This window comes from Clarias gariepinus, chromosome 23 (genome assembly GCF_024256425.1).
Source record: "Clarias gariepinus isolate MV-2021 ecotype Netherlands chromosome 23, CGAR_prim_01v2, whole genome shotgun sequence".
NCBI lineage: Eukaryota > Metazoa > Chordata > Actinopteri > Siluriformes > Clariidae > Clarias > Clarias gariepinus.
Window position 1 is genome coordinate 11,065,935 of NC_071122.1, and position 23,180 is coordinate 11,089,114.

General features: G+C 35.8%; 1 protein-coding gene across 1 annotated transcript in view; it reads right to left on the minus strand.

Annotated features, from left to right (window-relative positions):
- Positions 1-720: 720 nt before the first annotated feature.
- The window catches only part of si:dkey-49n23.1 (semaphorin-3D), a 51,121-nt gene continuing 28,661 nt past the window's right edge, over positions 721-23,180 (minus strand). The window contains exons 3-18 of the mRNA XM_053483861.1: positions 16,739-16,902; positions 15,747-15,809; positions 15,265-15,384; positions 14,863-14,956; positions 13,379-13,507; positions 12,168-12,310; positions 10,876-10,990; positions 10,539-10,608; positions 9,429-9,573; positions 8,203-8,425; positions 5,996-6,084; positions 4,400-4,435; positions 2,931-3,088; positions 2,096-2,160; positions 1,776-1,909; positions 721-1,381 (exon numbers count right to left, since the gene is read on the minus strand). Of these exons, the coding sequence (XP_053339836.1) occupies positions 974-1,381; positions 1,776-1,909; positions 2,096-2,160; positions 2,931-3,088; positions 4,400-4,435; positions 5,996-6,084; positions 8,203-8,425; positions 9,429-9,573; positions 10,539-10,608; positions 10,876-10,990; positions 12,168-12,310; positions 13,379-13,507; positions 14,863-14,956; positions 15,265-15,384; positions 15,747-15,809; positions 16,739-16,902 (2,156 nt within the window). The 3' untranslated portion in view covers positions 721-973. The remainder of the gene's footprint in view (positions 1,382-1,775; positions 1,910-2,095; positions 2,161-2,930; positions 3,089-4,399; positions 4,436-5,995; positions 6,085-8,202; positions 8,426-9,428; positions 9,574-10,538; positions 10,609-10,875; positions 10,991-12,167; positions 12,311-13,378; positions 13,508-14,862; positions 14,957-15,264; positions 15,385-15,746; positions 15,810-16,738; positions 16,903-23,180) is intronic.

Below are 23,180 nucleotides of genomic sequence, written 5' to 3' on the forward strand. Positions count from 1 at the left end.
CTATGTGACATTCACACACTTAATCACAAACCGAGGCAATCCACTTTGTATACACGTTTGTGAAAAAAGAGAGGAAACAACAGGAAAACATTTTTCAGTGTAAAATCCAAAACCTGAGCTCAGAATACTACAGGGAAACTTGGAGATGTGAGGCAGCAACACTATCCGCCATGATGAACACACATACTGTATCTTACTAACCAAATCTGTATTTAGTCAACCACATTCATCTGGATTTCATTAAGTACAAATTCTATTTAAAAAATCCCATACTAGTACTGTGTTGCAACAAGTTTCAATGATTCCCATGTGGCCCTAAACCCTCTCTAGTAGGAGCACACCATTTCGTGTTTGACTGGTCAACCATTCTCTACAAAATAATATAAAACAATGCTTATAGAAAAAAATGAATACTGTAACTGAGTCAGAACTGACATTTTTGTTCTATTAACATTTTCTTTATAGAAAAGCAATGTGTTTATGACTGTCTTTTAGCTGTTAGTAGGAGCTGTTTGTATTAACCATTTATATTATATTTTTAGCATTAATGACTAATAAGTGAGCTCATAATATACGTCAAGCGGTCAATAAAATTATGTTTGGTATCACTTTGTTTTTTTTTCTTTTTCTGTAACACACTCCAATGCCAAAACAATAATAAAAAATCATCAAAATCTTGTGGATTAAAAAAAAAATTTAAGAGTATCTTTTTCCAAAGATCATGCTGGGTAAGAAGTTAGTTTAATGATTAAAACCTTAAGTGTGATGTGTTCACTCAGTGAATGTCACACTTTGATCAAATTGTTTTTGCAAACATATTCAGTAGGAAACGTCATATCAAAATGTAAAGGGTTTTCAAATTAGGATAATAGCTGACATTTTTTCTTTAGGGCATGTCTTTAGATCTTCTACATTTGATTGTGATGTTAACATGCTAATGTGGAATGATATTGTTCTTCCTCAAATGTCTGTTTCACTCGATTGTCTCACTTAGTGGCTTTTCCCGCCGAACTCGAGCCTTGCGATTCTCCGACGTCTGCTTCCACTTTAGTGCACGCAGTTTCTGCTGCCTCCTTTTCTCGCGATACCACAGTTGCTCGCAGTACTCGTCGGGTGTTAGACCGCTAACACCAATCATCTGCAGATCCTTGTAGCTCAGCGAAGATGATGCATAGTTACCACCCAATTTGGGTTCCGAGTGAGGAATGCTGCGCGTATTTGCTACATACTGCTCGGAGATGACTTGCAGCTCGTAGCGAGCTAGGGTGCGAGAAAATGACTGCTCGCGAGCGGTGCACAGGTAGAGGCCGGCGTTTGAGGAAGTTATCCGCTGTAAGAGCAGACCTCGTTTTGTAAAGATGATGTCTTCACCAGGGACCAGCTGAGAAAGAAAATGATGTTATTGTTTCCATTGCAGCCAAACTGAATTATTGAAACATGTAGTCTTAGGATTATTTGGTAGAAATTTAATTCCTACAAAAGTTTCAGGTAAAGGGTTTCTTCAGGCCACCCAGGTTTTAATTATTTATTAAATGTGTAATCGACCAAAAAGTATGCACAGTAGTAAAAAACTTGCTGAAAGGCTTTTAGATCCGTCATCATAGCCATCGAACTGAACATTTACACTATGTCTAAAATCATAAACCATAAAGAAATTTGCAAGCAGCTTAATCAGCAAGTTGTATATCTTGCTAGACTTGTGCCAACATGCAAATGATTCTCAACCTGCTAATATTTCCAAAGAAGGAATCAGAGGTATGTGTGTTCATCCTGACCTCTTTAGTGTTTTGACTGTGTTTTTGCTGCATGATCCATTTGACTGTCGATTGAGGTGAAGGACGGGAGCATTCCAGGAAGGTTGAGTTGTTTTCTACACCATAAACTGCCTTCAGCTCAATTTCCTCTGACCCTGCATAGGATTTCATGTATATTACAGTATATTAGTACTATTTTTATAGAAAAGGCGAAAAACACCAATAAATTAACAGCTATATGAAATTTCTACTTTGATCAGTTTAAAGTAAAAATAACATTACATGAAATATTTAGACTCCTGTGCTGTCACAAAATTCAAAAAAATATTTATAGTTATTACCATCTCCAAGATCCTGACATTGGCTCCATGGGTCACCGTACCTCACATCCTGACGACGTGAACGTCTGCCAAAGGCAGGTATAAAAAAGTTATATATTGTGAAGGTCATTTACAATAAGAAACAAACTTAAGGTATCTACAGTATGTTTATAGCTAATCTTAGCGTGAAGCCTTGTTTTAAGATATAAATAAAACATGACTAATTTTACTAAATTATTTTATGTTTTTTAATTATCTTAAAAGAGTTATATTTCACAAAAATAACATTCTTTTACTAGCATCAACATCTTCTACATGCCATTTAATCTCATTATCTTATTATTGCAATTTTTTAAAACCTTTTTTAAGATAATAGATACTACTCAAGCAACAAATACAACTCTTTATCAATCTCTGTACTAATAGGACCATAAGGCTCTACCAATATTCCATGGAAAGTAGTATAACGCTTTAGTTTAACCTTTAACTAGGCCTACACTAACAATCCTGGCATACAACAGACAACTTGTTTTACTAGGTGCGCTGACTTCATTACAGCTTCCTTACTCATGTATCCATCTGTGCCTGGAGCATCGTACTCATATAAAACAGCAGTCTGCCAAACACTTACATCCCTCATAACACAACTGGCTGCTTTCCATCCTTGCACATAAACAACAGATATATGACTGAGCACAGCACAGCAGTATATCTGCCTCTGGCACAGTTCCAGCACTTGAGTTTAAAAAGGTCACATTCAACAATAAAAAGTAAACATAATGATACACCACACAATACACTGCATCATGTTACTGTGCATAAATCGATAAAACTTTAGCACTAATGTGAAAAATACCTCTTGTTAGTGGGGAAATAGTTGGTGCAGGTGGTGCCGTCCCAGGCGCAATAAGGATCCCGAGCCAGGCAGCAATCAGCGCAGCCCTTTCCGTAGAGCTCACATCTCTGCAGGGGCAACCGAGCCACAGAATCTGCACTGCTCACAAACAGAGCATGCTAAAAAGAAAAATGAAAAAGATGCTGCTCAGGACAAGGTTCTTCCACAAACTAATACTGTATGTTGTCATGTCTGAATAGACACTAGCGATTGTACTACTTGATTATTGCCTCTTGCACTTAAAAACATTACTGATTACTGTAACAAGCTCTACTTGATGTATTAGTAGTTATCACTAAACATTATTCAATGGATTACAAAATAATTGATGTATCAATGTATTAAATAAATGTTCCTCTTTTTAAATTGCTATTTGAAGAAAAACTTTGTTTGCATGTACCAAAATACTGCAAATTAATAGAATACATAAGTTTATAATCCAGTAATATATCCAATAAATATCTAAAAATACACTATATGACCAAAAGTTTGTGGACACTTGGACAACACTCCCACATTACCCTTTTTAAACATCTAATTCCAGATTTAGGGTCATTTTGAGATCAAGGCTATATGCCCATATGGACTTCGCTTTTTTGCACTGTGGTATTCTTATGCTGGAACATGTTTGGCCTCTACCCCATAGTTACCAAGAAATTGTAATGATACAAAGCTATCTTAGTCCTTACATGTATACACTTGCATGTTGAAAATTTTTTTTTGGGCGTGCAAACATTGTTTTAAGTCACTAACCTTTTGGAAAACTCATACAGTAGCAGGGTGGAGAAATTTAGAAACTCCGTTTTCAGTGTTGACGTCCACAAGAAAAAATGTACCCTGCCTAGTGCCCTGACTCCCATGGGATACCCTGTATAGAATGAGTGGGCTAGAGTGAGTGAGTAAGTGAGTGAATGATCAGCCAGCATGGCTATATGGGTAGGGCTATGCCCCCGCCTCTTGGTTTGGCATGCTTTAACATGGTTTTGCAATTTCATTTTTTATTTTAGACTTAAAAATACCTGGGTCTACAGTATGTGTACTTGGCCCTTTACAGTTGTGTGTGTCAAACTTCTGGCAACAGTTTGTGAGGCACATACATTATGATGGTCTTGTATCTACATACTTTTGGCCATATAGTTTAACCCTAAACAAATAAACACTACATTCCCTTGAGAAGATAAAACAAGAGTAATAGCTGCAGTTCATAGCTAAACCAATAACTTATATTATCTAGGAAAACAAGCATTTTAAAATCTACTAAAATGAGAATAAGTTTAATTATAGCTTTAAAAAAAGAACCACTTTCACTGCATGAACGCGGGCTTCTGGTTTAAAGCTTCCCCGTCTGTTACTAATCTCCCAGAAGGGAAGTCATTAAACACTATTAAACACTACTTCTATATGACCACCCACAAAACAGCTGTACATACCCTCTTGGTGGAGAGCTCCATGCTTAGGATAGGACTCTAGAAGATAAAAGGAAGAAAACAAATTGTCAGTATTCATTAAATGGCAACCTGAATCTCCTCCCAAATCATGGACTCGGTGAAGGAGGACACGCATTGTTGGCACCGAACAAGAGGCTCATCTCAGGCTGTTGTGCAAGTTGCAGGCTTTTCTGGCTCATTGCTTCATTTGTCGTCCATGTGCTGCCAACAAATGACCCTTGACTTTGAAAACAACTCTCTCTATTACAAATGCCTTTTTAAGGGTGGTACCTAAAAGAATACTATGCCTTGTCTCTAGTGCCAGTGGTGTATATATAAGAAGTCCAAGCCCAGAGATGCTAAATGTGACACTGAATAATGTTTATTGTTCCATCTGTAAAGCACTGATTCATTCTTTATATTGGTAAGCGGGATGGTGTTTGAAAATGTCATTGTGTAGCCAGGTGCACTGGACAGACAGGCATTTTAATGTGTTTGTCAGAGATTCTGTATGTTAGGGGTCATTACTTGCAAAGCCAGCAGACCAAAATGAATGCTAAAAAATGCTGTGGTCGGTCCAAGATCAAATCGTAGATCCAAATTTCAAGATCCAAATCTCATGCAGTTACTGTAGGTAAATCATGTAGCTGAAGGAGTAGGTCATCAGATCAGAGACAAAAAGAGCTTTTTGATTATTATTATTGTTGTTGTTGTTTAATTTAGCCTTTCTTGGCTGATTAGAGAAATTATTACATGATAAAAAGTATAAACATTTAACATATAAATATTTTAGAGTATGGTGATAGTCAAAAGTAATAATATAACATACTGTAACATACTGTAGTGTCTTGTTTACAGTCATAAACGAATAATTAATTTGCTAATGCTAGCCTTTCTAATCAATTTATTTTCATGTAACTGCCGCTTTACATACTTTTATGTTACAAGCATAAAAGATTAAATAAATTACAGTGAAATACAAAATCAGATCAAAAATGATCATCCTGAAAAAACTGTAAAACTTTCACTGTGTAATTTTCAACACACTGTCTGAGCTATGGTCATTCAATGATCTCTATGTTACAAAGCTTTTGGGGAACCTCAACATTGGTCTTGTGAAAAGTCTTTAAATCATCCATTTTATCTCAAATTTCCTTGGCATCTCTTAGTAACCCAGGAAGCAAACATTGTAGAAAAACCTCATTTGTCTCCGTTTACTTCCGCTTGTTTGTCCCCTGGGGAGACTAACACGTTCCTAGCTGTCTAGAGCCTTAAATAAATGATCTCCGCTTTTCATTTGGTAAGTAAACAAAGATGATCCCCCTTAGTCATTTGTTGTTTTTGACTACTTGTTACTACACTCCTTTCTCTCACTGCCTGGGTTTGGTCAGTTTGCCCGAAGGGTCCTGGGAAATACACAGGTCTGTTTTTCCTTATAAAAGGTTATTTCTGTTATGGAAGCTGAACCTTTGGAAGGAGACCGACCAGACAGAGCCTGCAGCTAAGGATCATGTGGCAGGTCAACAGATGGCATAAAGACACTGGAGATTTATAAATTCAATAAGATTGAATAAAGAGAGTATGACAGAATTAAATTACCTGGAACACACTCAGCTCTTCCAGGATGATTTCCTCAGTTTCCCAGTTCTCCTTGGGAATGGATACCACCTTCAGAACCTTGCCATCATCTACAAACAGATGCTGACTTTAAAGATCTCTAAGGCTTTAAAACTAATATGATAAATTGTATAGTATATATCACATTCAAATATTTAACCATTATTGTTAAAATAACCAATTTGAAACAGTTTCTAACATTTTCCTATATTATATTATATATACATCAGTAGTATGGCAAAATAAATATATTTTTGTGTTTTTATACACACACTCATATATATAAATGCAATATATATATATATATATATATATATATATATATATATATATGTAAAAACACACACACACACACAATTTTAATCAACGTTGTGCACATCCTTGCTTTTCAAGACTTTTCAAGCAAGGATGCATTTTGTGACTAATTGTTGTTGTTTTGTTTAATATAATAATAGAGATAAGGATGTTTTTTTTCAACAGATGTTTTTTTTTAATTGCATTATAAAAGCAAAAATGTTTTTATTTTTATTTATTAATTGTTTATTTTTAATTGCTTTTACCAGGGTATATCGATTTATATGAATACTGTATATCATGTAATTCACCAGCTGATACACCTGCGGTCATATCAACATTTGGTTTGTACTTCTTCTCCTCTTTTCCCTACATATAATTTAATGTTTCTCCATGCATCCCACGCTGTGCAATTCCTCTATTGCCCCATGACTGAGCAGAGGTAAATATAATAGGGTGACACAGAGCTTAAATGAGGATTAACATTACTCCCGGATAGTTAACAGCTGTTACTCTGTGCTCTTTACAAGCTCTGGGGTGACTCGAATGGGTTTAGTGTAGAAGAATGCTCTCAGCACACAGATGCTCCCAGAGTCTGTATTTATCTTGAATGACTCACACATGGCAAAGTTTACGGACTCAGCACACAAGGCAATAGCATCTTGCATAACCTCAGTATCAGGACTCTGCATAGACAATATGTCAGACTGTGTTTAGGTAAATTTATTGCATGAAGTAACTCTTGCGAATTCTGTTGTATAAATCATTTATTTACACCAGTGAGAGTTTACATCAATGCAATCAATCTGTTTACTAGTCCAAGATTGGCCTTGTCTGCTTGCAGCATCTTCATCATAATTTTGTAACCTTAGTAACATAGTATATTATTATAATTCGACCCAGATTATTAATTGCTGCTACAAAAGAGGTTTTAAAAAAGAACAGAATTAGAGGGGTTTCACTTTTGATTAAAGTGTGCTAAATGGTCCCAAATTGTAATTCTTGGTGGTTCCTGGAAGCTCCATTCCAAATGCTGATGTCATATACCTTAAATCACCTACTAACAGGCTATTTATTACATATGAAGGGGTGTGATGTACAGACAGTTACAATTTTATTTTCTTACGACTCTGCTAATAGTCAAAAACTCTGCCAAACTGTCTAAGCACTTCCTATGAATCATCACAATTTACTATGAATCAGATACCTGTAACTACAGAAAATATGAGGTTGCTACACAGTCCTGTACTAAACACACACAGTATGATTGAGCCATTTTTGCAAATTTGCTCCAATCGCTCCAAAGGTTTTTGCGAGCACTACAGAGGTGACATTTAGCAAATTCAGCAAAGCCTACAAACCACTACAATGCCCCCTTGAATAACTTATGAAATGTTGTTTTTAATATTGTTTTTAAGAAGTTAAATTTATTGCAGTTTCTCTTCAACCACAACAAGAAATACAAACTTCCTGAAAATCCTTCCCGAAAGATTTTCCACGATCTCAAGATCGTACCAGTCGGGGATCAATTTCAGGAATGTAGAAAAGGCCCCTCACAGAAATAGTTCATTGAATAATCTGATGAACCAGTCAAGATTGAAAAAAGAGGCAATATACCTCTCCATAAATTATTAATCTGAATACATTGGTTATTCTATTCCATAACTAAAGGCACACCAAATATCTCCAAAAAAACTGAGATTATTAAACATAAATTTACACAGGTAGGCAAGAGTTGACTAATTACAAAAGTTGGTTTGTAAACCTTGAGTAAAGGATAAAAGAGAAGACAGCCCTGGGACTGGTTTACAAAAAAAGATTATATTATCTTTTAATAAATTTATAATGGAATGATGTCTAAACGTCAGATCACTTTGGACACTTGTCCCACATACCTGTTCCCAAATGCAGAACACTGTATTGGCCATCTTCTGCATCCACCCTATCCACAACCAACTTCTTCAGTCTGTAGGGGGCGTTGATTTGAGTAAACAGTGGCCGTCGGTGAATTGGCATGACTGGTTCCCACATCAGTTGGTGTCCTCTCATGAAGCTCATAACGTCATCAGGAAAATCACGTGTAGACTTGTGTAATGGGTCGTATGTCTCACTTGGGCACTGAGGGAACATGAATGGAATGTTATTTGTGCTGTGGAGAGATCCAAGTCCAAAGCTCAATTTCAGCCAAACTGTCAAAAAGTCTTTTTGCTATTTTTACATGTGCAGTATGCCAGCTACCTTCATGTAATCAAAATAGTGGCAATTTTTATAATATCCACCATTCGTCGATATTTTAAGGCTGTGATGTGACATCACCTGCTTATTACAAATTCCTGTGTCATTTACTCAAGCTTCCACTAAACATCCCCATGTTCATACAAGTTATTAGTGAACAATACAACTGCTTAAAAATAACCTACAGTACTATAAAGTGATTAATTGTTCTAGACAGCTAAGTTTTCAATCAGCTAATGTTACCGCAACTAACAAGCTATCAGCATTACATGCTGTCCACATATTTTTAAAAAAAGAGGGTTGCATTTTACCAGCATAAACTGATTACCCTTATACATATTTATATGTACTTAAATACCTTTACATCTTTATATCATAAGCCTATAATATGTGTGTTGTATATCCCTCAACAAAATGGATACCCATACCAAAGAGTTAGAAAGTGTCAGTGTCTAAATGCCTGACAAATATCTTTAAAATACCCTTTTTTTCCTTCCCTGGAAACAAATGTAAATTTATGCAGAACCACTTAAACTGCTGGTTCTTATAATTAGCAAGCATATCCAAAGAGCCAACAACCTTGCCAGGTTTTTTCTTCCCTGTAGTGAAGCATATGCACTAACAACACTGATTTATAGCACTTTCACAAATGCCCTAAAGCATGACCCTGAACACACCTACCAGCTCTTTTATAATCCTCCAGTGCAAAGTAGGAAATGATGAATAGGAGAACTATGACTGCAACATGTGCATTTAAGGCATACCTATCGATTGTCAAGCAAAAAACCTACAGCTGTTTTCACAGTTATGCTTTCAGTTTGCCTCCCACTGCTTTTTCTAAAATTCTTATTCACACACATACAGACCCTCCCTGAAGCAGACTCACCGTCCCTGGACGTGGATATGGGATCCTGCCTTTGTACTCCACCCAGCGGTAGTCAGGGCCTTCTTTGTGGGCAAAGGGCCCATTGAAAGCGGCTCGGATGGAAGCCATTGAGTAGACGCATACAGCTGAGCCTCGGAAGACAGAGCTTTTGAAAGAAAAGAAGGAGGGGAAGTGAGTGTTGGCTTGCTGCTGAGTTATAATAACACAGGCCGTTGAGCCTGTTCACCTCTGACCCTTCCTGAATGGCCTGTAGACCTCCCTCTCTTCTGGAGAACCCAGGCAAATTGTTTTAGAAGAGTCAGGAGGAGACTGTTAAACTCAGACTGTTGTCTTTGAGGGTGTGGGAGTGCTGATGTCAGGTGGCAGGATAAAGAGATTTAATCAAACAGCATAAATTATCACAGATCATGGATGCAAGCAGGAGATTAGGGAATTATTCCAGATGCATTTTCCCAGAAAGTGTCATGGCATATTGGCCTTTTTCTACCCGATTCCAAGCAACAGTATTTCCAGTAATGTATGATTCAGATTTGTCATCTAAATCCTTTCTAAGCAATTATAATAAATATCATATACCTTCATTACACGCAGCACCACCTGATATACCACAGGATCGCTGGATTAGATAAAAAGCATTCCATCTTCTTAATATGATGACCTTTAAGCTACCAGATTTTAGGGATCATGCAGCAAGATAGTATTAAATTCAAAGGGATCATAACAAAGATGAATATTTAGCCTTCATTAATAAGTATTAATTTCAACAGCATCTAATCAGGATTACTAATTATTTTAATAATGTATGTAGTCATATACATTTTACTTTTACATGCCATTAAAACCATTAACATTTAATTGCCTACTATTCATTGCTCTAAATGAAATTTGCTAAAAATCCATTTTTGCTTAATTTTTATTTTCTACTTATTTATACAAATGTTAAGTGGTTCAAGAGTTGACTGTGTCCCATTCAAGACAAAATGCCAAATAAATAAAGATTTCACCTGGTAATGTATATTATACTTTACCTAGCTTGTCTAAAGTCACATTTATAATGCTAATCAACTTCTGTATGTCTGTATAACAGTTATTATCATTATAAAGTCTCACCTTGATGTTGAGAAGACTCCATATATAACTGGATTTTGTGGATCTTTGGTCTCCAATAGAAATACATCCTCTAGAAATATGAAAAAATATATTATATTACAGTACTATCATTTAATTTAGCTACACTTCCTATATATATATGTATTATTTCCTTAAATACAGCTTTCACACATGTATCACTTCTATGTGTATTATTCCTTTACTTATGCTCAGATTTATTCTGGCTTCATAAAATAATTGTGTTTGAATGAAAATATACAGTACTGGATACAAGTTTGAATGGAACATACAATGTATGTTTTTATTGTTTTGTATTGTTTCTTAATAGTCTGTATACCAAGCTCATCGAAGTGTGTGTCCATGCCTCCTGGCCCTGAAACTGAACAGACCAGCCTGGCCTTTAGGAAGGTACTCCAGCGATTAATCAAACTTCGCTTCCCACCAACGTCATTCTGACAAACAGATACACAGTTCCATTATGTAATTTGATGTAATATGAGAACAGTAACATGGGCACATATTAAATACAATGAACAAACTGGATTTCAGATTCCCATAAATAATAGTCTGATGCTTTGGGTGCTTGCTCCTTGAGTGATTCAGTAAATTGAATAACATGGTCTCAAGCCTGAGATTGTGTTTAATAGTCTCTCAAAGTGAGAGATTGTAAAAGGATTATCATATTTTTGCTTTACAACTGATAAAACCCTGTGCTGGCTTCAAAATACCAGAGTAAAACAGAGGGTTTTTAAAACAGCATTAAAATTTTATGAGGATTATAAAAGTTGACCTGATTTAACTGGTACACTGGTTTTAATATTTATGGCCTAAACTCATCCAATACCGCGAATGCAACTCTTCCTACATTTCATATAGCTTTACAGTTTAATATGCCAGGCATATTGTTTAACAGGGCGAGACTGAAAACTGACTGAAAGTTCATTATGTGGGTGGAAAAAGCTGTCATACCAGGACTTAAAGTTATTATGCCACTCCCAGATACACACAGAACAAATCATCTGCTCCAGTGTTAAATTCAAAGGAATGATAGGTTACACCGAATTTTACCTGATAAAGTTTCAAAGAATTGGCATATGTCCCACAATAAGATTTTTATAATTTCCCGCATATATAAGTGAAATTGGTTTACCAAGCTAAAATGACTATAGAGCAGAAATATTTTGAAAAAAAACTTTCTCAAGGCACAAGCAGACATATTACGTTTTTTTAAGGAATGCTTTACCATAACAGCTATCATTTCATAATTATAAGTGAGCTACAGCTAAATATGAACACAAAGCAACTTAAATGAAATAAAATGTAGAGCCTATACCGTTGAAGAATTAGTATGGCAAAAATACACTGAGATGGCAGCTTGTTACAGACACTAGATAAGTGTACTAAATAAACTGGCAAACCTGTGTAGGTCTACAACTTGCAAACAAACAACTTATTTATTCATCCTAAGATGAATAACACTACTAATACTCTGGCCATGATATTACACAGGCCTATACATCATTTCCGTGCCTAGTTTGTATTTATGTGCACAAAGGGTGCTTTCATTAAACACTTCTGGGTTGCATTTCATTTTCATTAGCCAATTATAGCCAGTGCCAGTCAGCTCACCTTGCACACTCTAGCCACTCGGCTGTAGATGCGCTTATCCAGCTGGTTGGACTCCACAGCCGTTTCCCTAAAGAAGAAATAGACCTTGTCATCATCTAGGCTGTGTGTGTCTGGGATGGAGTACGAGCCCACGAACTCTGGCTCTAGGGAGGAAACACATTTTAAGAATGTAAGTGCTTGTGATGTGGCCTTTAATTTTATTTTTTTTAATGATAAAGGTGCATTTAACCAATTTCATGTAATTTTACCATGAATTAAAATGTTTCAAATTAGTTTTTTTAGCATTATTTATTTTAACTGCTGCAAAACTAATGAAATTCCTTTCAGTACCAGTCAAAACACACATTTTGACACACCTTCTAATTCAATGTTTTTTGTTGTGATTCATTTTCTACATTCTAGAACAATACTGAAGATTTTAAACTATGAAATAACACATATAGAATTAGGAAATATAGGAACAACAACAACAGTAAGTTATTTTAAGACACACAGTTGCAAGAACAGTATTCTCAAGTGCATTTGCAAAATCTATCAAGCACCATAATGAAACTGGTCTTTCATTAAGACCACCCTAGACAAGCATGGCCAAAACCTATCTCTACTCCAAAGTGTGTTTGGTGTTACTACCCTCAAAAATCATAAATTTACAGCACCTTTGATTAGAGCCGTTATAAAGGCTTTACAGAACATAAGTAGCAGACACATCTCAACATCAGCTGTTCAGATGAGATTATTGCATATTTTGGGTGCCTTCAGCATTGCTTCACAATGTAGAAAGCAATAAAAATCAGGAAACACCATAGGGGATTTTTTTTTCTTAGTTAACACTGTTAATTTTCATATTTACCTAAAAAATGTGTACATAAGTGTGAGAATTAAACATATTCATTACAACACAAAGGACATTTCGATTAAAGGTTTAGGAAAGTTTTCATGTGCAATAGTTACATGTTGAATTTAAAAAGTATAAGAATTAATCATATTCATAACAACACAGGAAATTTGGATTAGAGGTTAGGGAAAGCTTTCATGTGCAATTCATGTTGAATTTAAACTGTTCAGACATAAAATTTGTTGTTACAGTGTTGATATGTTAAAATTCATTTTTTAACTTACATTCCTGTTCCTTGTTCACAAATCACACATTTAACTAAAAAGCATCAAAAACAACATTATTATTATTATTATTATTATCTTCAGAATCTCACCATTGAGCCAGTGGTCATTGAAAGCCTCAGTGCGGATGTAGTGCTGACTGGTTGTGTGCACAGAGCTACGAAATATGGCTGCATTGTTTCCCATGAAGTCCACTGAAGTTCCTGCATACAAGTCTCCATCTAAAGTAGTAAAGACAAATGTGCAAACCATATGATACATTAATTCAGCCTGTCGTTATGTTCTAGACCCTTAATTAGACTAATTCATATTTAAAATTCATATTTATTTGATTATGAGGTTGGGCTTATTCCAGAATTTCTTACAATGTGTGACTAAATTGTGCGACCAGAAATGCACAGGTAGGGCAGCAGTCTTTAACTACACAGTATATGGTTCAATGATGATTATATGATAATAACAGAAATCTATATTCTAGGAAGCAGTCTTTAATTAAGGAGCATATGGTTTTTGTATGATTTTTTTCCCTATGGAGCATGGGGTTAGGTAGAAAAAAAAAAGAAAAAATTATGAATTATGTTGTTCCAACTGTGAAACACCAGGGCAGCTTTTATCTCACCAATTTGCTATGAATTTATAGTCCATGACAGCAACAGCCAAGGACATTGCTAAATATTTTTAACAGTGTTGAGAACTTCCCACACTAGTCATACAGCTGTGCACAAATTAAAACCTACAGTTCCTTAAGTCAAATATATCATACATGGGAGGGGATGGCCCCAAATATATTAATGTGTGTTAATATATACTGTACAGTATAACGGAATATGATATAATGCATTGCTTTATTGACAATTTTATGCCTTATCGGAATGAAGTTATATTAAAAAAATAATAATAAACAATGTGCAACTTAACTCTTGCTTTGTTCTCTTTCTCTGTCTCTCTCTCTCTCTCTCTCTCTCTCTCTCTGTCTCTCTCACTCTCTAGGTCTATATATGATTTATTTACATATAGTATATGAATAATTTCCACTGCATTATACATAGCCAACTTTTATAGCTTCAGGTCATGTCACACCAAACATCAGAATAAAGAAGAAAGTGATCTTATTGACTTTGGTTGTTGGTGCCAGGTGGATTATTTTATTTATTTATTTATTTTTATAGAATCTACATTTACAACAGTCTAGTATAAACTCTAGAGTTTAGACAAAAAAAAAGAGAATAAAAAATAGCTAAACTAGATTAAGGTAGCAGGAAGAGTATGGTAATTCAAATAATAACTCTTTACAATCGAGGTGTGCAGAAAAGCATCTTCAACCAAGTCAAACACACCAAACCATGAGGTGGATAGGCTACAACAGCAGAAGATTGTATTGGGAAGATTGTAAAAGACCAGGCGATCCTTTTCCTGTTTTTAACTGTCCAGTTCTATCTGTCTATATCCATTTTAAATTGTACCACTGTAAGTTTTCATTACAAAAACAGAAAAAAATAAATACAAGCTTGATAAAAATACTCATTTAAAAAAAGAGAAGAAGTATTCCTGTACCATCTGTTAAACTCATGCTTACCAGTGAGTCGAGCAGAGAATGGCTCATGTGGGCTAAAGGGACATTTTCCTCTCCCGGATTCGACAGCATTGGTCAGCAGTCTAAGCGCAGGTTCCTAGGCGACAAAGACAACCATGTCACCCTCTTAACCCTTTCTATATAGTGTCTTCATTGTTCACTTCACTTTTTTGTCAATACTTCTCAGTAGGTGACTGAGGCTGGTATTCATCCCTGTGCATATTGAAAAGGAGCATTCTTAAATATAGCCCTTAAATATCCTGTTGTCTGATTCATGCCACCTGTGGGTCTGTCACAAGCCATAAAAGGTAAAATGATACACAAGTGTTAGTAGTTTTAAAAAGCCACGATAAAGAGACAGCTGGAAAATGTCAGTTTGTACCTTGTGAAGAATGACTTTCTCACCTCGACATTGTGGCCCAGGTCAATGTAAGTACACATAGGGTGGTACGCTCCAGTTCCACATGCATACACATGAGTTTTGTTGAATGGTTGAAGGAGTCTCACAAAATTGGCACAGTCAGTCTGGAGAGATAAAGCAGTATCTTAGATTAAAGCCTGGATGCAGATGAGCGATCGCAGAATGAGATGGATTTCCATTAACCCAGTTGACAGCTTTAAAGCACTGCATAATGCTCTCTTTGATGTTTCTGATGTTGTAAAAGAGACGTCAAAGGCTTGGACAGTGAACTTACCTCCCTACTTGTTTTTTAATTAGCATTATCTTTTAAGAGACTAATGAATAATACTTTATTACTTTTTGTGTATATCACAGAGTAGCGGACTATGGTATTCACTATATATAGCACTAAAATGTATATGGCAATAAAAAACATTTTTGGGGACGGGGGATGTTGAACTGTATTAACTTTTTGAAGGTTACTTACCAACAGACTCTTTCCTGCATGTTTGCAGTGTTCTGTATGTTCTCTTCCAGATGGCCAATGAATCTAAAAATGGATCGGACAGAGACTGTTTTCTTAAGGGTTTTTAAAATCACAGTTTGTACAGAATAATGTATGAAATAAATGTCTTCTCTTCAAAACACTAAAATGTGTTTTGAGTCAAAGCTACCCATTAAAAGTTTATTATTATTATTATTATTATTTTTAAATAGTTTAAAGTGGATACAGTCTAAAAAAAATTTTTTCCAACTGTATGTGTTAGTCTCAAACTTCTTAAATTTCAGATTTACATTATATCAAACCTTTCGTTTAGTTAATTTGGAAGGTAACAAGAACCAAAAAAAAAAAAAAAAAAAACTTTATCAAACATTCCCTTAAACATACCTCAGTCCAAGTAACACTGCAAATGTCTATACCACTGAAGAAAATAATTAATACCATATTGATTCATGACTTTTGGGCTGTACTGCAGCACATCAAGGTGTGACATATACCGCACAAATTATGCAATTTTTTTTGCACCAAATTGTTACCAGGTAGTGACCCAGAGAACTGCCAGTTTGAAGACTGTATATTGTATATAGTACCGGGAGGTCACACGTGGTACTCACTATCGTAGTTTCTACCTTCATACCACTCTATCAGTCAAGCAAAATGTTAACTTCATTTGTAACAAGCATGAAAGCCATTTCAGCCTCATGAGACATCATAATGATCAGGACAAACTGGAAAAAATTTAGCACCATTAAGTGAGAAAACAAATAAGCGTGTAAAGGTCATAGAGTTAGCGTCAAAGAAATCTCTATGCGAGTGTAAACAGACTCGTACACATTGACCTGTTTACATTATAACATGCAATGGCATAGAGTACCATTAAACAACTCTAACCAACCATTTCTTCAGTATTTTTCTAATAAAGTAAGCACCAAGATGAAGTTGTCATGAAAAGGTGTTGGAAGTTGAAGTGTTATAACCTTGTGTGTAGTCTGGGTCAGGTTCTCAGAGTTAAGCATGTAGACGTGGTCTCTTCCTCCAACCAGCAACCAGCCACGATCCTCATCCAACAGCAGAACCTCATAATACCCTTTAATATCTTCACCGCTGTGCCAGAATATGGCTGAACTGTTCCTTCTCAGCTCTGGGAAAAAAAATGAGATTGGTCATTGACTTTACATAATATCCTATCTTAAACAACAAGACGAATGTATACATATATAGCACCTAATATTTAATTTTATAATAAATTTTCCATTTATGGCTTGAGATTGACATAAAAGATTCTATAGGTAATAGTGGCAGTGGTTGAAGTAGTCCTAGTCGTAGCAGTAGTAATAGCAGTACTAGTACTAATTCTGGTATTAGTGGAAGTGGTTGTAGTAGTTGTAGTTTTCTTTTAGTCTATTACTTTTAGTATTAGATGTAGTTGTAGTAATGGTGGTCATGGAGGTGGTAATACTGTAGTAACTGCAGTGATAGTAGTGGTAGCAGTAGTAACAGCAAAAAAAAAAATTCTGCAATATAAAAATGTTAAGACATGATAATATTCATCCAACACAGGGCTGGACTGGTTTATTAAACTGAACATGAACCTTAATTTTTTTTTTTTTACTTAACATACAAAGTAGCACACCTACAGCACTGCAAAATTATAAAGTAAATTAATACATTGGAGCCATCAGTTCACGAATGCCCAGGAGTATGAACAAATGGGGCCACGACCAAAATATTTGCCCAAAATTTGTCCCTGTTAATGAACACCTCCTCAGAACACGACCCAGAAACCACCATCCCAAGTTGCCACTATTAGCTGAACAAAGGCATGAGGGCGTCGCCCAATATCAGTTTTGCTCACTCCGCGGTTGCGGATCTGCACATAATAGAATTTTTTGCAAAGTGGAGTAACGTTTAAACCTTTGCCAAGAAGTATCATCCGAACAAAACTGTGGCGAACAGAGTGCTACACCTTATGAACTTTAACGTGTTGTCTTTTTGGTGCAGTGCAATTATGCAAGTGAGTAGCGCAGAAAAAAAAAAAAAAACATCTCTCAGGATAGATTTTGAAAATGGCCAAACCAGAGGGACTCTCCTCCATAACACTAACCTCCTCCCTACCCATCGTCCTTCATTCCTTCACATCAGCGAGTCTTCCTAAGCAGGGTGCGGAAGGTGAAGAAGTGTTCGCTCTCTTCTGTACAGTTTTTTTTTCTATTTAGTGCTGTATTAGTTTTGTTTAATTAAGACTTCTTTATACTTTGTTTTATATTTTTGTGATATAAACAAAATAAATCAAAAGTTAAATATAGATCATAGTCACAGAAATCTGATTAATTCTATTTACATCTATTCCTATGGAAAAAAAAATTAATCGGCCTATGAACAAATCAGGTTACAAACAGAACTTAAGAATGAATTATGCTCATTAACCGAGATTCCACTGTACCTCAAAAAGATGGTAAAGAGTTTTGTTTCGGCCCACATAATTTTTCCTTTTTCTATTTATATACCATTACCATTACCTTGGTAATGGTAATGGACAGAAGAAAAAAAAAAGGATTTATAATCTGATACTGTGACCTAAATATAAAAATAGTGAAAGCCTGTGAAAATTTGAAACAGAAAACATAGCAGATTGTCTTTGATTTCTCAATAAAATCTTTGGTCTAGTGAATGAATCCTATTTTTAATTACTTATCACAATCTGATATACAACTTCATGACTAAAGAGAAAAGATCCTACACATTAATTTATTTTTTCCACAAAGTGTTCATATGATCATACGGAGTCTTGTCAGCAAAACTCTAGACTCTGAAGAGAAAATAGTGGACAAATCACTGGCTGGTCAAGCAGAGTATGTGTCCAGGGTGTCAGTATTTCATGTGAAGGCCGTCAAGTTCAGGAAGCTGGTACTTTAGTGGTCACCAGCTTTTTTTTCCCCATTACTCTGCCAACAACCACAGAAAGAAAAAACCTACACTCCACTGCCTTCACAAAACATAAACGTTCATTTAATATGCTTGTCTAAGTGTAGCATGCTCCATGGATCCCATATTTCCCTGTGGTACAAAGCCAGTTTTCTAAGCTACACACAGAAACCAAGGTTGTGGTTTGGCTTTCAGAGCAACCCGTACTGTATATTTTACAAATTAATGATCATGCATGGATCCTAGACACTCTTGTTAGAATCTGGATTACAAATTAATGTGAAAACAACTGTGCAAAGTACAATACAGTGCACTCAAAAACTGTGAAAGGTGTTAAAGTAATCTCTTAGGTATTTTAGTGCTGACATATTTTTCACAGCCTGCATAAATACACATCATTAACTTGTCTTTTTTTTTTATTTTTTGTTAAACTGCATCAGTTGTGACTTTTTTGTCTGTTAAGTTGTACACCACGTCCTGGCGTACAAAACATTTGCCCAGGCAAGCACAGTTGGGCTTTCATGTAACTGGTGGAATAAAAATTCACCTAACTATGGGAAGTGTGATATTTATGTGACCATGAGAATCTAGGAATGTGAAAAAGTTCTATGACTCCCATAACCTAAATTATAGCCAGTTATTTTCATTATATACAGTGTATTAATAAAAAAAAATTGTAACCAAAGTACTTCCACTCTGACCTGTATAAACATTTGTAAAATTGTAGGCTTACAGTTATAACCGTAACTTTTTTATATTCTGATTTTGTAAAATGCAAGTCAGTCTTTCCAGAAATAATGCAGGTAGTTGAATTTTGCTTTAGTGTCAATCAAATGTCCCACTGATAGGGTCAATAAAAGGGCAACATTCATTTAAAAAACATCTAAAATAAATATGTCAATCATGTGTCCTAACACTACCTTTTAGGACCACTTTCACAAATTAGACCTTCCGATACTCATGTGAAGAAATGCCCATGTTGTCCCAGCTGGGAACAGTGGGAGCAGTTACGTGGATTGGTGCAGGTTAAACAAACAGAACGCATGCACCCTCCCTCATAGCTTAAGCATGTCTTGCTATGTCCTCTCCCCGCCCCCCTGGGGAAAAGAAGTTTAACAAGGCAGAAAATGACCTCAGCCAATCAGTGCCAATTAACCCTGCACACCATCGGCTGACATGTGCACCATGTCGAACAGACAGCCGGAGAACACGAGGAAATGTATACGCTTAGACGCTGACATGCTGTTTTGTCTAAAAGCAGTCTCTGCATCTTTTTTGGAAACTTTAGGCAAACAGATATGTGATTTTACAACATTTTTGAGCTACTCTAGCAGGTGCTGACAGTTTACAGAGAAAACTGAAATGCAAAGTTGTGTGTTGAAAGTTTTGAGTGCTGTTGACTCTATTTTCTTGGTAAAATGACAGGTTATACAAACTATGTAAATTCTTACAGTAGCTCTACAAATTATATTGTACTGTACATGACCTTGAAAACAAATCGTCGGAAAATCAGCAGCCCAGAAAGATTTTTTATACACAGCTGCTCAATGGACAAAAGAAAGAACCCACTTCTTAATGACATGAAAATCAAAAGTTTCATTTGTCAAGTACAGTGCATTTACATAAAAGGTACTTAATGTTGGTTTGATGCACTTCTGTGCTAAGACATGCTTCCAAATCCCATCCTGTGCTGCACTAAAACCTTCAGCTAAATTGTGAATTGGATTACGATTGAACGTTTTGTACTATGCATATTACTTAGCTCGCATGACAATTCATGAACATGCAGGTGTCTAAAGATACCGACAAAATCAAGAAAATGATCATGCCTTATATTATTATATTACATTAGCTACCACTTTCTAAAATGTTTCTGGCCAGGCATAAACAGGGGATTAGGCAATCACATTTTAGAGTTCATGCACCCAGTGGCGTAGCCAATAACTTTATCATTTATTTCTTTACGGCTGACATTGTTTCTTTAGTCCTTATTGTCTCTGGTTCATTTATGTTAGTGATTGATGTTAGCTTGACAGATTGAACAGAAAAAATTTACAATCATTATGAAATACTTTCTAAGCTCAACTCTTTTCCTTCCTGAGCCAGTGATTTTCACATTGATTAATCCCTTCCCTAATAAAGGTAAAATTCAGCAGTTTGCTTCATCCATGGACCATTTTCTTCAAACTTGTTGGAAAGAAAGCTCCACTTAACATCTTAGGGCCTTTGAAAACAGCACGACTTGTCACCATGGCTCGCTACTTGCTGATGGAGATTAATTGGCTGAGGGAGAAGTGCAGAGAGCCAGTGATGAAGTATCCTCTTCAGGGGCTACTAAGGGCTTCATGACAGACATTTGCATTCCAGCCTCATACAGAGGGAATTCCCAAGCTGAATCCCAATTGCACAGAGCATCCCGTGGAGTCTAAGTGATTGGAATGTTTACCACCATGTTAAAAGACATGGACACACTGGTCAATGTAATACCAACAAACCATTAAAAGGCCAGAGTAGTGGACCACTAATAAATAAGTCCAATCATCTATTCAAAGCATTAGATACTAATCAAACTAAGCTAACTTTACACAGCCCTGCCTAGCCTTACTTTGTGCTTAAACTTGCAATTCCTAACTAAAATAATCTATGCTTTTTGTATGTTTTTTGTGTTATCTTATGAAAAAAGTCACACAGGTGTATATTGTATCACTTGTTGTATTGCTACAGTACAGTACACTATAGTAATAGCAATGTTTGTGCAGATATACAGTATGATCTGTTGATCAATATGCAAGTAGTGTATTGTAAATACACTGCCCACCCAAGATCTCGTTCACTCCAAGATTTCATTTACTGCGTTTAGCTTTGATTACTTTGCATACCGTGGTGCTAAATTCATGTATGAAAACGATTTCTTGTTTTCCCAGAACCACACTTCCACAATTTGAATCCTGAAATATGCCCAGGCTTTTAGGACAAAAAAAATTCATAGATGTGATAACCTGGTCAATCAGTACATTTAGGTAGTCAGCTAACTTATTTTATTGCCACATGCTGTAACGTTGCTGAGCCTAGAGCTGACCAACTGAAGCAGCCACAGATCATAACACTGCCTCCAGAAGCTTGAAAAGTGGGGACTATGCAGGATGGGCGCATTGCTTTGTGTACTTACTTCCCTTCTTACCTTGCCACACATATCGCTCCAGAATATTTTTAAATATAATGGCCACACAGCAGTTTAGACTTCTAATCACATTCTGCAGGTGGAAATGCTCTTACTTTTACTATTACACATAGTTGTGATTTCTACTGTCAGTTTTTTACCATGCATACTCACTAAGCATTTAAGTAATTCTCCATTTTTTTCCCAACGACATTTCTTCTACAAACTTCACAGTACAGTCCTTAACAGTTTTAATAACGTGTTGGAGAGTTCTTAACCCTACTTCTTAACTTTTTCAAATATTCTTAATTATTTTGCAGACAAATTATTTGACCCTTCTGAAGCCAGGCAGTTTATTTTTTGAGAACACTACTATATGTTACACATTTGCAGTAACATACTGGTTTTAACACAGACTTGTTCTTTACAGTGTGATCTTTTGGGCCATTATAGGTATCATCAGAATGACCCGTTAATGGAACACTAATAGTTCCTTAAGTATGACATGGCAATTGCTCAGTGACATGTACAAATAAATACTATAATTGAGAATTGTCAAGCCTGTCATTTATGACACTCATTTAGTATAAAAGGGCTATGTAGCCAACATGCCCGGCTGAAACATTTCTGTCTTTTCTACGTCATCACTAAGGAACCTTTAACCACAAATGTTTACCAAGAACCCAAAAGAGCCTTGGGTTTTACAGTGCGTCTTGCAGGGCCCCATATTGTAAATAAAAAAAAAAATAGATTTAACACACTTTTCTGCTAAGACATTTTCTAATTTTAACAAATTCCCCAATCCACCCCAATACTTTAAACTTCTTACATGTAAAGTTTACATACAGTATATATTAGATTTTGCTTGTTTGAGAGACAAATGCATACATCGACAAATCCCCATAGCCTACAAAATCTAGTGAAAAGACCTCCCAGATGACTGAAGGATCACAATGGATATTTACAATGGAGGTTCACAATGGATATTTATAAAGGAAATATGTGTTATGGTCAGGTGACCACAAACCTTTGGACATATGAAATAATGTCTACATTTTGTTATTACAGATTTACGACTAAACACACTATACTGACCCACGCACAGACTTACAGGATCCTATTCACTTTATCAAGCTGATATTTAACTTTTAAGCTTTATGAGGGAAAACTGAAGCCGCAAATGTGATGGCGGGGAATGAGCAAAGGAAAACAACAGTTTGAGGAATTGACCGGACTGACCCTTTCAGATTGTGATGATTTGCTGGTGATCTATGTGACATGATGACCTGTTCTTAAAGGTGACATTCAAGTAACTGTGTTTTTTCCTCCAGAGC